We start from the raw sequence: 12,262 nt of genomic DNA, 5'->3' as shown, positions 1-12,262 counted from the left end.
ACTAGATGACAGAGATATGCTGTTGGAGCTTTGCAGAAACTTCTCTCACAGCTCACACCACAGTTACGATATGAACTTTAAACTAACACTTTCAACACTCATGGAGCACTCTAACTCCACTTTCTGAATGAAGCAGCAGGCTCGAAGGAGTTGGGGTACATTCAATCAGAACTGGGTCACAGGACGTGTCGTCTGACCGCGTCGGAAATCAAAGTTGTTCTGAACAGCCTCGCTCTGGAGTGCGGAGTGAAAAACCAGCCATCACGAAGAGACGCAGAGACACAATTTATGCTTTAAATAAAACGGTTCATATTTTCTCTCCTGGAAGAAACTCAGTGTTGCACTCTCTTGTTCATGTGAAATGTGAGAGAAATAGTTGTGTAACCGATGAAACAAAGAAAGCTGGAGAGAGAAGTTCTTTCTCGCCTCCGCACAGCTGAAGTGGGTGTGAGTGACGGATAGATGGTTTCAGAAAGTTACAGAAATTGTCGACATGTGAGCACACACTAGGAAATGGAAACTTGTGCATTGAGTACATCTACACAAACTAGAGTTTAACAGAACAAAAAATAAACAATTGACAGAATGTTCACTTGACACATCGTCACCACATATGAAAATCCTGAAAAGTGCGAACAGGCTGACACTGGTCTTTGCAACAGAGAGACTGGAGTCTGACACATGATGGATGTGGAGCTGGGAGATGGACATTGACTGTGCTCGCTCAGCGCTCATAGGTGGAGAGAGACCAGCCTTCTCCTGTGTCATTCCCTCCCCCAGGGCTGAAGCACTGTGAGGCATTACTGGGAAATGAAGCCCTTACTGGAAAACTGTGCTCACCTATTTACTGGCAGTGGACGGAGGGTGGGGGTGGGGGTGGGGGGGTCAAGACAAAAAGTTAATTGGAAATGTGACGAGGCTCTTAAAGAAGTATTTCACGGCAGGAAATCAAACTAGTTTCTTTGTGCAGTAGGAAGATGCAAATACTTTTGAAGTTGGTGCGACATGATCAGAGAAAACAGGAAAAGGGGCTGCAGCGTTTGCTTTTACTCAAATTACCTACAACTACCAGAATGCATTGCACCACACCGGACCAATGGTGGGTGACATATCGCGAGCTTGTCCGTTTTGACACAGCAAACAAAATGGTTGCCAGCCACAGTGGCGCTAGGCAACATGGCTCAAAAATAACAGCGCAATATTTTTAGGCTATATCGCGATACACAATATATATCACAATATTTTGACATCTCTAAGTATTTAACTACAGTTAGCATAAAGTTAAATAAAGTATTGTTAAAATTAAATAAATCAGAGTGGAGCCACTGGTGCTTTTATTTTGAAGCTCATCTTGGCCGAAGTGTTGATGTTTCTGCTGTGAAGTCAGACATCAGCAGTTAGCACAAAGTTAAACTGCTGCTGCAACTGTAAACATGATGATTAATTCATTGTGAGCTGGAAAAACAGGAAACAAACTAAAAGCTCTCCGGTTCATATATTAAAACTATTTGCAAGTCACTGCTGCTCTGTTGCCTCGAAATGTGAGTAAACAGTCTGGAGCTCTGCAGGTACAGACACACATCACTAATCCCATTAAATTTAACTGTTAGCACAGCACCGTTAAACTGGATTTATTCACTGTAAGCTGTAAACAAACAGCTCGTCAGTTCATATATTAACATTTGCATTATTATAATATTCTCTTCATCCGCCCCTATAGACTCTGTGTGTGTGTGTGTGTGTGTGTGTGTGTGTGTGTGTGTGTGTGTGTCTGTAGTTGGAGCAATGGGCCAGAAACCAGCTAAAATCTGCAGAACGGTGCAATTTGAGCAGGAAGGTATTAAGTTTATTAAGAAATCTACAAAATGTCCCTTTAATGTTTTGAAACCCGCACACAGAATTACTTATTTACCGTTACTGATGCAGTTTACACTCAGCACATTTTAACAAACACTATATAACTCTGTTTTTCTTATACAAGTCTCTGCAGCTTATTAAAATCATATCAGTGGATCTCAAATGGTGTACCATGATAATGAGATACCACACATTATTACTGCAATATTCAACTGGGCCTGTACAACAAGTTACGAATGAACTTAACTGACTGCATCAGTGTGTTGTGCACATGCATCTTACTATATAATGAAGAAAACTGTATATGTGTGTGTGTTCCACGTTTTTCTCCTCACTGACTTGGTCAATCCATGTGAAATTTGGCACAGTGGTAGAGGGTCATGGGAGGATGCCAATGAAGCAATATTACATCAATTGGCCAAAGGGGGGCGCTATAGCAACCCATTGAAATGTCAAACTTTGAATGGGCATATCTCATGCCCCGTATGTGGTAGAGACATGAAACTTTGCACAGAGATGCCTCTCCTCATGAGGAACACATTTGCCTCAAGAACCCATAACTTCCGCTTATATAGATTTTCCACCATTTTGAATTTTTTGAAAAACACTTCAAATGGATCTCTTCCTAGGAAGTTTGAGCGATCTGCATGAAACTGGGTGAACATAATCTAGTGACCAATATCTAAAGTTCCCTCTTGGCAAAAGTTGGAAAACTTCCTAAAACTGAGCTTCTATAAGGCAATGAATATTGCGGAGGGCGTGGCTCATCACATAAAGGTGTAGAACATCTCAAGGGTTTCACCACGCAACTTTGTAGGCATATGACCACACATAATCTGAGGGGACCCCTCCATTATTGAGCCCATCAAACAAAATGGGGGCGCTAGAGAGCTCATTTCTTATCTAGGCCTAACCGCCATATGGATTTTTACTAAACTTGGTAGATATGTAGAACAGGACGCCTCAAGGTGACTGGAGAAATTTAACTCTAATTGGCAACTGGGTGGCGCTATAACAACAGAAAAATGCTTCCAAATGGCTAAAATGCGACCGATCGCTGTGGCTCCCCCTGTGGACCAATGTTGGTGTTGTTTCTAATGTTTGGTATGACTAAGTCATGGTATGGTATGCTGTACATAATCACGGAAACTGTCAGTCAGTCATTCTGTCTGTCCCACATTTTTCTACTCACTGACGTGGTCAATCTATGTGAAACTGCACATAGGCATTGAGGACTGGCATAGGTAGGTGACACAGCTACCAATGGCTATGGACTAGTTTCCTAGTAAAGAGGCAAACTCTAGCTAAAAATGTAACCTAACCCTAATGGGAATTATCAGTGTGTGACACATCGAAGGTCCTGATTGGCAGCCAGTGTGACTGATGATAACATTTGAAAGGAGAAAGTTGTGACTGGGACGATGGAACACTTTACTGTTCAGAGCAAATTACAACAAAGCCCCAGTGAAGACGACCTACCACCATAAGATAAGAGAGAAGACTGTCAGACAGAATCATGAAGCTACCGGTCTTATTTTTCTTTTTACTGTCTCAGCATGATACGAATGACAACACACATTACAGAAGCTGTTGTGCTCAGATATGAATACAGGTGTGCCTTGAGATTTTGGCTCGCCCTTTGATGTGTCTTGGGCACTAAAGTTTAAAAACCACTGAGTTATATCATGAAAATTATGGACGCTGTTGAGAGCTATTTTTCCTCACAACAAATTGGTTTGAAATTCTTTTATGGAGCAGAAAACAACATGTGCGTCACTTTCTCAGGACAATCACACGGTGGACCAGAAATTGTCTCCAGAGGACATTTTCACAACATCAAACTTCCCTTCACTTTCCCATGTTGCACCACTGGACACATTATGAGTCTCTGAGTCGCAGTGGGCGGTGCCACCATGTTTTTCAAGGTTCAGTTAACAATGAAGGCGTCCTGCTGCGTCTCAAGTGTTTCACTGTCTGACAGGCAGTAAGGCGTGCACATGTTACTGTACAGAGAGAGATTGATGTGTTACCTCAGTCTGTTTAACACTTACAGGAGAAAGTTAACTTTTGCAAAAGTACATCACTGTTTGAGTGCATGTGGATATACGGTGATTTCTGCCCACTCCTACAGACCTTTTCAATAATCTACCTAGAACAGAATTGATTTCTTATTCATGCTCATGTGGGAAAGACGTTTACTCTGCAGCAGCAGCTCCTCAACAAAAACCAGAAGTGGTGCAGAGATGACATTCCAGGACCCCCTACCAACGCTATTTGTTATTCTTCCTGACCATATGACTAAACCAAGAAAAGCTGGTTTCCTGTTTTACAGGCCTTTGTAGTTTACCCAGATCACATGGTCCGAAAAAAAGCCCTGTGGGCCCCGAGTTCCAACTTGTCTTTCCCATTATCAGAGAAAACCTAGATCTCCATAATATGTCCACGGATAGGACTTCTAACAGTCACAGAAACATGTGTGCCGTTGCTACAGGGGCCTCTCTGCACTGAATGGATGGTGTGGTACAGATTAACCAGACTCTGCATGTGTCTATGCTTATAAGTGTGTGTGTGTGCACACAGAGTCCATGTGTGTGTGTGTGTGTGTGTGTGTGTGTGTGTGTGTGTGCAAATCCAGCTCAGCACACGTGCCTGTTGGTCTCCAGGGAAGTAGGTGAAGAGCCACTCAGCTCCCTTTGAACCTGAGGCCATATGGCCCCCAGTTTGCTCCTATACTACACACATAATGCTATTACACTGTAGGAGTGTGTGTGTGTGTGTGTGTGTGTGTGTGTGTATGCGATGAATATGTTATTACACGGTGTCAACACACACCAGAATCTGTCAAAAATAGATAATAAGATGGAGATGTTGAGTGTTTCTGCAGGACATGCACACATTCCCCATTCATGTGTGATTCATATGTCTGAACACACACACACACACACACACACACACACACACACACACACACACACACACACACAGGTGCAGCGGTGTCATCATGCTCCTCACCTCATTGTCGTGGTGCTGGCAGAAGCTCATGTGGTCCTGGAACAGAGACAGCAGGGCGAAGTTGTTCTGCAGGGACTGGGCGAGGGACACCGACACCCCCGGCTGGCCCGGGTTGCTGTTGACGTTGATGCGGCCCAGGTGGAGGTTCTCCCCCAGGCGCTCGATGAAGTGGTCCTTGGTCAGCCGCACCCTCTGGTGCGCCCGCACACAGTTGTCACACAGGTACTCCTGGCAGTCAAGGCAGTGGGAGGTGGCGGGGTTCTCCTCATCGCAGGAGCTGCACTGAGGCTCCCCCAAGTTGGGGTGCAGCAGGCCTGTGTGGGGGTGATGGAAGCCGGAGGAGCCTCCGCCCAGGCCTCCCCGGTGGTGGTGGTGGCCGTTCTTGTTCTGGATCTGCTCCTCGGAGCTCACCACCACGTCCAGCAGGTTGCTGAAGAGGAAGTTGGAGGAAGGCAGGGAGTCCACTCCGGCCTCGGAGATGCACACCTTCTGGTCGCAGGTGGGGCACCGCAGCTTCAGCGGGTCCCCGGGACTGCGCTGGCCCTCCAGGCACTGCCTGCAGAAGGCGTGCAGGCACGGCAGGACGTGGAGCCTCCTGGTGGTCTGGCTGGAGGAGGACGAGGTATGTGAGGAAGATGAAGAGGTAGAAGAGCTGGAGGAAATAGGAGCAGAGGAGCCGCACAGCTCCTTGCAGAGCGGGCAGGTCTGCAGGTCCGAGTCTGGAAACGAAGCCATCTGCAGCGCTACTGGAACACAGGCTCACTTTACAACTACTGAGGTATGTACTCTGGGACACATCGGCCCGCTGTGACGTGTAGAGAATAAAGTTGTGTTTGAGGTAGATTCATGAGGTAATAACGTCAGCTCAGCAGTGAACACGGTGCTCATCGACTCGGTGTCTTATATAACTGGGACCTGGTGCAGACACTCGGAGGGAGCCAGGTCTGTTTGTGAGGTAACAAAAACACAAATGCTCGTGTAAGGCGTCTCGGGGTGAAGCGTCCGCGTCACTCTGCCACAGAGCACCAGCGGGATGTGAGAGTGACTCATAAAATAAAGCCGAGACTGGAGCGACACTGGATCGGCGTCGAAGTACTGGAGGCTCGGTCTCTCCTCCCCCACCGCCTCGGCAACATGACTACAGAGCTCCGCGCTGCTCAACTGGCCCCGGATCAGTCTCAGTGAATTTAAGCTGAGCTTTATTCTCTGCTCTCCACTTTAGGCCCGAGTCGTCGTCGTGTCTTTGCTCTCTAGTCCACCATCGGGGCCCATTCAGGCGGCGTCGGGCGCAGCCAGCGGTCGCTTGGTTGGAGTCGCAGCGCGCGCCTGGGACCGCGGGACCGTGAATTATTCATCCAAGCAACACTCTCATAGTGTGGCTGAGAGTCTCCGCTGGAGCCCACACATCCGCCGGGACGTGTGTGAGGATCCTGAGTGGGTGAGAGGCCGCCTCCAGCTCCCCGCGGCTGCTCCGCTCCCTGCGTGGAGGAATGCGCTCCGTGTCCCAGCGGCAGGCAGCGCGGAGACACGGCCCCTATCACCGGGAGAAACTCGGTCCGAACACCGCGTGGAGCCGAGTCACGTCCTGTCCTCGCGTGTTGTCGCCGTTGTTGACCCACGGGTGGATTCACCTTAACGTAAACAGAAGGTGTGCGCTCTCGTGCGTGCGTGCTGCTCCGGCTGCAGCTCCTCGAGCTGCGCTGATCCGACTGAGGGAAAAATGGACCCACTTCCGCCCTAGGGAGGAGAGAGGGGCGTGCGTCAAACGCTCGTGCCCGAAAAAAAAGGGAGTGTGGTCAGGCGTGCACGCGCGCGCAAACAGTGCTCTGGCGTCAGAACATTTAGTGACAAGTTTATTTTCCCATAAATGTTCGCAGGTATTTAAACATTTGAACGCTGAGAATATTTAATGGTCCGATTTCTTTAAACACATGGCAGAAAAGGCAGCGAGCCACTTGGTAAGACGTGTCCCTTAACCTGCAAAAATATAAAATAGAATAGAATAAAATAAATAAAGAAAATTATTTAGGAAATATCCCACAACTTGTAATAAAATTAACTGAAATACAATAAATACATTAAGAAAATTATTGTTTTTAAAAAACAGGGGAAAAGGCAGTGAGCGACTTGGTAAGAAATGTCCCACACATTGCAAAAATAAATTAAATTAAATTAAATTAAATTAAATAAGATTAAATACAATAAATTAGATTTAGAAAATTATTTTAAAAATTTAGTGGGAAAAAAGGCAGCGAACAACTTGGTAAGAAATGTCTGATAAATTGCAAAAAAAAAAATAGTTTAAGAAAATTAGGAAAATTTAAAAAAAAAAAACTAGGGGCAAACAATAATAATAATAATAATAATAATAATAATAATTCTGGTTGATTTTTTGGGTCATTTCTTCTTTTTCCGTAACTGAAATACAGAGGACCGTCTCTAGGTATTCTTCTTCTTCTTCTTCTTCTTCTTCTTCTTCCGAGGAAATCATTCTTCCCATGGGTGAAAACTCACCAAACTTTGCACAAAGGTCCAGTCTCATGCCAGATATCCTCAGCTGTAAACTCAAGCCAATAGTCCTGATGGTGGCGCTACAGCAAGCGTCTAAAGTTCAAAACTTTGAAAATTCATCACAAATCAACCATACGTGCTACAACTTCACAACTTTCATCAAACTGTAGCCCCAATACTGAAGAAACTTTTGTGCATTTAAACCTATTAAAAATGATGAAGTTCATCACTCTGTTTTTTTCAAAAACTTCTTAAACCTATCTCCTCCCACAATTTGTGCTCAATTGACACCAAACTTGCTACAGAGCATCTTCAGACTGTCCTACACAAACTGTTTCTCAGAGTTTTGATTTATCAAAAATTGAGCCTACAGTGCATCAAAATGTTTGACTGTAAACAGTACTGTAAACATGTACATGCAAATTCTTGCTAAATGAATCTTCGAGTACTGAATTTTTTACAGTGGTTTGAAATCTGCTTTTCCATGCATGGACGGCTGCTAAACCTGCACGTCTGGCTTAGTCAGTTTGTGAAGCTACACATGAATTGTCACTGACTAATTAGCTCAGTGAGATAGAACTTGATTCTTAATCTCAGAGGTTGTGAGTTCAAGCCTCAGCTGATGCAAAAGGCAGATTGTGTTGCTAAATGTCTTCCAATTCTTCTGCTTGTTGCGCAGAATTGCCTAAAAATGCCCGGACCCGACCCATCACTGCGCAGCAGCTATAATTGTAAATTGTACATTTCCAACAATTTTATTTTATGTCTTCGTCTGGAACTTTTGTTGAATTCTGCAATCTTTTATCTTTTTCTTTTAATGTATGATTGTTGATATTTAATAGGGGAGGTGTCTTCATGAGTCGTTTTGGCGCCTCACCTCTCCTGCACAATGTTTTAACTTTTAATGTATATTCTCCCGTCTCCTCTACACATGTATGTGCAAATACATAAACTAAAGTAAACTAAAAAAAGAAGCCAGGAGGTTTAGGTTGAATAAATAATAAAAAGGAAAAACAGCTGATGCTGTTTGTCTTATTAACTTCTTTGTTTGTGTTTTCTGTGCTGTTGATGAAGATTTGACATATATCATTTTAAAGTGTGGTTATTTGCCCCCGGCTAAAAACTGCTTTAAACACCACAGCTTGAGATAAGGAAAACCGGATGGTGTTGGCACCAACAAGGCCTCAGGATATTTACAGGAAGGATGTAAACAGACATGTTTACTATACAAACATCCCTCTTCATCAGTTTTCCAGTTAGTGCAAATAAAGATGATTATCTTGGTTAAGTAGGCTGCACACAAAAAAGATAAGTGGGAATGTACAACACTCAAATATTGATGGAGATGTAAACATGTGTATGTACTCAGGGGATCAATTCTAATGACTCTCATGATGCATTGACAACTCATGTAGTACCACCAGCAGGTAACAGTTAAGTATCTGAACATGTACCAGATGGACTGGAGCAAAACCTGATCCAGATATTCATGGTTCCAAGAGGATGAATCCCACAGACTGGTGAATCCCTGATTTTTCCCTCTAGGACCACTGTAAGGCTCTCATTCAGAGGCCACTCATATATACACAAACACTGGTTCCAACCAAAGGGAATACAGAGAGAGGAGATTAATATTAATCCCCTCTGAAGTTAAACAGGTGATCCCAGCCCTGGTTTTACGATGGATTCTTCCAGTTTCACCATCCTCTCCCGTGTTTCTGATCCCACCTCTGTTTCAGATGGAGGAACGTAGAGACAGGCAGCAGATCAATACTCCTCCATATCCCAGGACTCTAACCAGCCAACTCTGTGCTTCACAGACCGCTGTTCACTCCACCGTAGGACCACATGTTGTCTGAGTGGTGCATCAGAGAAATGATTTACTTCCATTAGGCCATGGGCGGATAATGAGACACTGGGCCCCTGGGCACAGACATGCAGAGGGCCCCACCATCTCTCCTACATGAGCGCAAACACTCAGACTTTATAGTTGACAGTTGTCAGACATCTGGAGGGAGCTCGGAGTAGAGCCGCTGCTCCTTTGTGTTGAGGTGGTTCAACATCTGATCAGGATCCTCCTGGGCGCCTCCTGTTAGAGGTGTCTCGGGCACGTCCCACTGGTAGGAGGCCCTGGGGCAGACCCAGAACACACTGGAGGGATTATATATCTCATCTGGCCTGGGAACACCTCGGAGTCCTCCAGGAGGAGCTGGGAAGTGTTGCTGGGGAGAGGGACGTCTGGGGTGCTTTGTACTGTACGCCACTGCGTCATGTTATTTACATCATGCAGAGGACAATGCTGACAAATGTAGTGAAGGAAGTCAGATCTGTGGGGTCAGGTTATTAACCTCAGGTCACAGGAGGCACTCAGCTCAGCTAATTTGACACAGGTCACAAGCGATGAGACGGCGAGCTGATTTACAGCATCCTCACGAGGTGATCAAAGTGAGCGAGGAGGATGAAAATACGCCAGACGTTATGTTGATATGTCAAAGTGAGAAAAAATTCCTCCCTGAGGATTAATCCATAGCTCAGTGTGTTTCCCACAGCAGCTCTTCATACAGCTGCTGCAGGAAACTGGTGAGTCCGTCTGACGCTGGCTGCAGAGTCTGTTTCTGTTCTAGAAGTCTGAAGAATGAATTCTTTCATAAGACAGATCTGTCGGGCCTCAGATGACACAGACTAACGCCTGGAGCACGACACAGACGGCACTGCTCTGAACAACAAGAAAAATCACACAACAGTCCTGTGTTGGTATTATCTCTGACACACACACACACACACACACACACACACACACACTTCTGTTATTTACAGCATGTCATATGACTGAATGGTGCAGGGAAACTCTTTGCTTCACGTCCTCCTATTCAGTATTTATAAGCTCTAGATAAACATCTCATGACTGGTTTTTAACACACTGTAATGTAGCTGCTGCCAGTTCAGATCTGTGAAGACATTCGTCTCCACAGTGTGTCCCAACATACAGCTGCACGCTGCTTCAGCACTGAATGATGGCAGCGAAGGGGAAACTGTCAGTTTATAATAATAGAGTCAGTGTTTCTTGTGTTATCTTCACTTCTCTAGTCGTCTTATCATCTGTGGAAAAAGTGGTCAGCTGTGAGGTCTTCACTGTCTCTGATCAGCTCACAGTTGTACAGTTGTTGTGTTTCATGGACAGGCCTGAAGCCAAATACACTGCTAAAAAATTAATGGTCACAGTCAAACAGGAAGTCAGTGAAACTTCAGAGAGATCAGTCCAGTGATTGTGAATCAGTTCCAGCTGCCCCTGGTACAGAGATCAATGTTCAGCATCTGGGTGATTGGCTTTATTATAATCCTCTTTGTGGACTCTTATTTTGGAAAGTGACCATCAGCTGGACAAAATATGAATATCATCTAAAAGGAGCTTTGCAGATTCACTTCAGTGACCTGGATCTACTTTATTTTACTTTCAGCAGCCACATTTTTAACACCTCTTTAATCACTTATTCATCTTCAGTTAATAACGGTTTACATTTCAGGTCAGCACAGCTCAGTGCCGCCCCCTGCTGGTTCAGCTGCTCTGTAACACCCCCACACTGAGACAGCTGGTGTCAACCTCTTTATTTGAGTTAAATATGTATGAAATTAGAAAATGCATCTGAGCCAAAGGATCATTTCAATTTTGTTTTAAATATAAAAATGGCCAAGTTGTGTTGGATTAAACTGAAGCTGCTACAAACGTGTGTCTGAAGTAATACACACCATAAAGCAGATGAAAGCAGCTCAAAGTGACCTCTGCTGGACCTGTCTGGCTCTCTTTTACATTGATCTTTTATACATGCAAAAGGAGCACCAAAAGAAAACTAAGGTGGTGACACACAGTACATACATGGAGCAGACGGAAACACAAATATGGAAAAAACGAGACAAACAAAAAATATCAAACAGTTCTCTTGCTGTTATAAATATGCAAACCGGCGCTTGTTGCTGTAGCTCTGCTGGGGGTTGTTACATGAGGCACCCGTGTGTATTTGTCTCAGTGTGTGTGTTTATTTATAGCCGATGAAGAAGAGACAGGAGAGAGAAGGACCGACTGAGTAAATAATAATACGAGGCAGGAGTGTAAATAAAGACAGAGCAGGCAGTGTGTTTGTACTGGGCCCCTGGGGTGGAGGGGCCTGTAGAGAGAGCGGGCCCTTACAAATTATTCAGATTGTAAACTTGGAAACAAACCTGTTCAAAGATAAATGACAAAAAAAAATATTAATTTCAAAATGATGCCATTTTTTTTTACTTTATTTTTTAAAACTGTCAGCCATCTTAAACAAACCTGTGTTTTTCTATGTATTCTATAAAATCTATAAATACAAAAACTACTCGATTAAATGATTCATTTCTTTCTTCGATATTTTATGATATGCTGTGATGACTGCTGGGTAATATGTATGCTGAAGTTGTCCACTGTCAAGTCTTTGTGTCGAGACAATACATGCACTCCACCCCGTCTCAGCTTCCTCAAGCCACTGATTAAAAATAATAAATCATACTAAATATACAAAACATAAATACAGTAATAACTAGTCCATAGCCACTGGTAGCTGTGTCACCTTCTACCTATGCCAGTCCTCAATGCCTATGTGCAGTTTCACATAGATTGACCACGTCAGTGAGTAGAAAAACGTGGGACAGACAGAATGACTGACTGACAGAATGACACACTGACAGTTTCCGTGATTATGTACAGCATACCATACCATGACTTAGTCATACCAAACATTAGAAACAACACCAACATTGGTCCACAGGGGGAGCCACAGCCATCGGTCGCATTTTAGCCATTTTGAAGCATTTTTCTGTTGTTATAGCGCCACCCAGTTGCCAATTAGAGTTAAATTTC

At 44.3% G+C, this 12,262-nt stretch overlaps 1 protein-coding gene across 1 annotated transcript in view; it reads right to left on the bottom strand.

Annotated features, from left to right (window-relative positions):
- The window catches only part of trim71 (tripartite motif containing 71, E3 ubiquitin protein ligase), a 41,754-nt gene extending 36,139 nt beyond the window's left edge, over positions 1 to 5,615 (bottom strand). The window contains exon 1 of the mRNA XM_049602017.1: positions 4,870 to 5,615. Coding sequence (XP_049457974.1) covers positions 4,870 to 5,604 — 735 coding nt within the window. The 5' untranslated portion in view covers positions 5,605 to 5,615. The remainder of the gene's footprint in view (positions 1 to 4,869) is intronic.
- Positions 5,616 to 12,262: the final 6,647 nt, after the last annotated feature.

Source organism: Epinephelus fuscoguttatus, linkage group LG17 (genome assembly GCF_011397635.1).
Source record: "Epinephelus fuscoguttatus linkage group LG17, E.fuscoguttatus.final_Chr_v1".
Lineage (NCBI taxonomy): Eukaryota > Metazoa > Chordata > Actinopteri > Perciformes > Serranidae > Epinephelus > Epinephelus fuscoguttatus.
The sequence above is the reverse complement of the archived record's forward strand: the minus strand, read 5'-3'. Positions and strand labels throughout refer to the sequence as shown.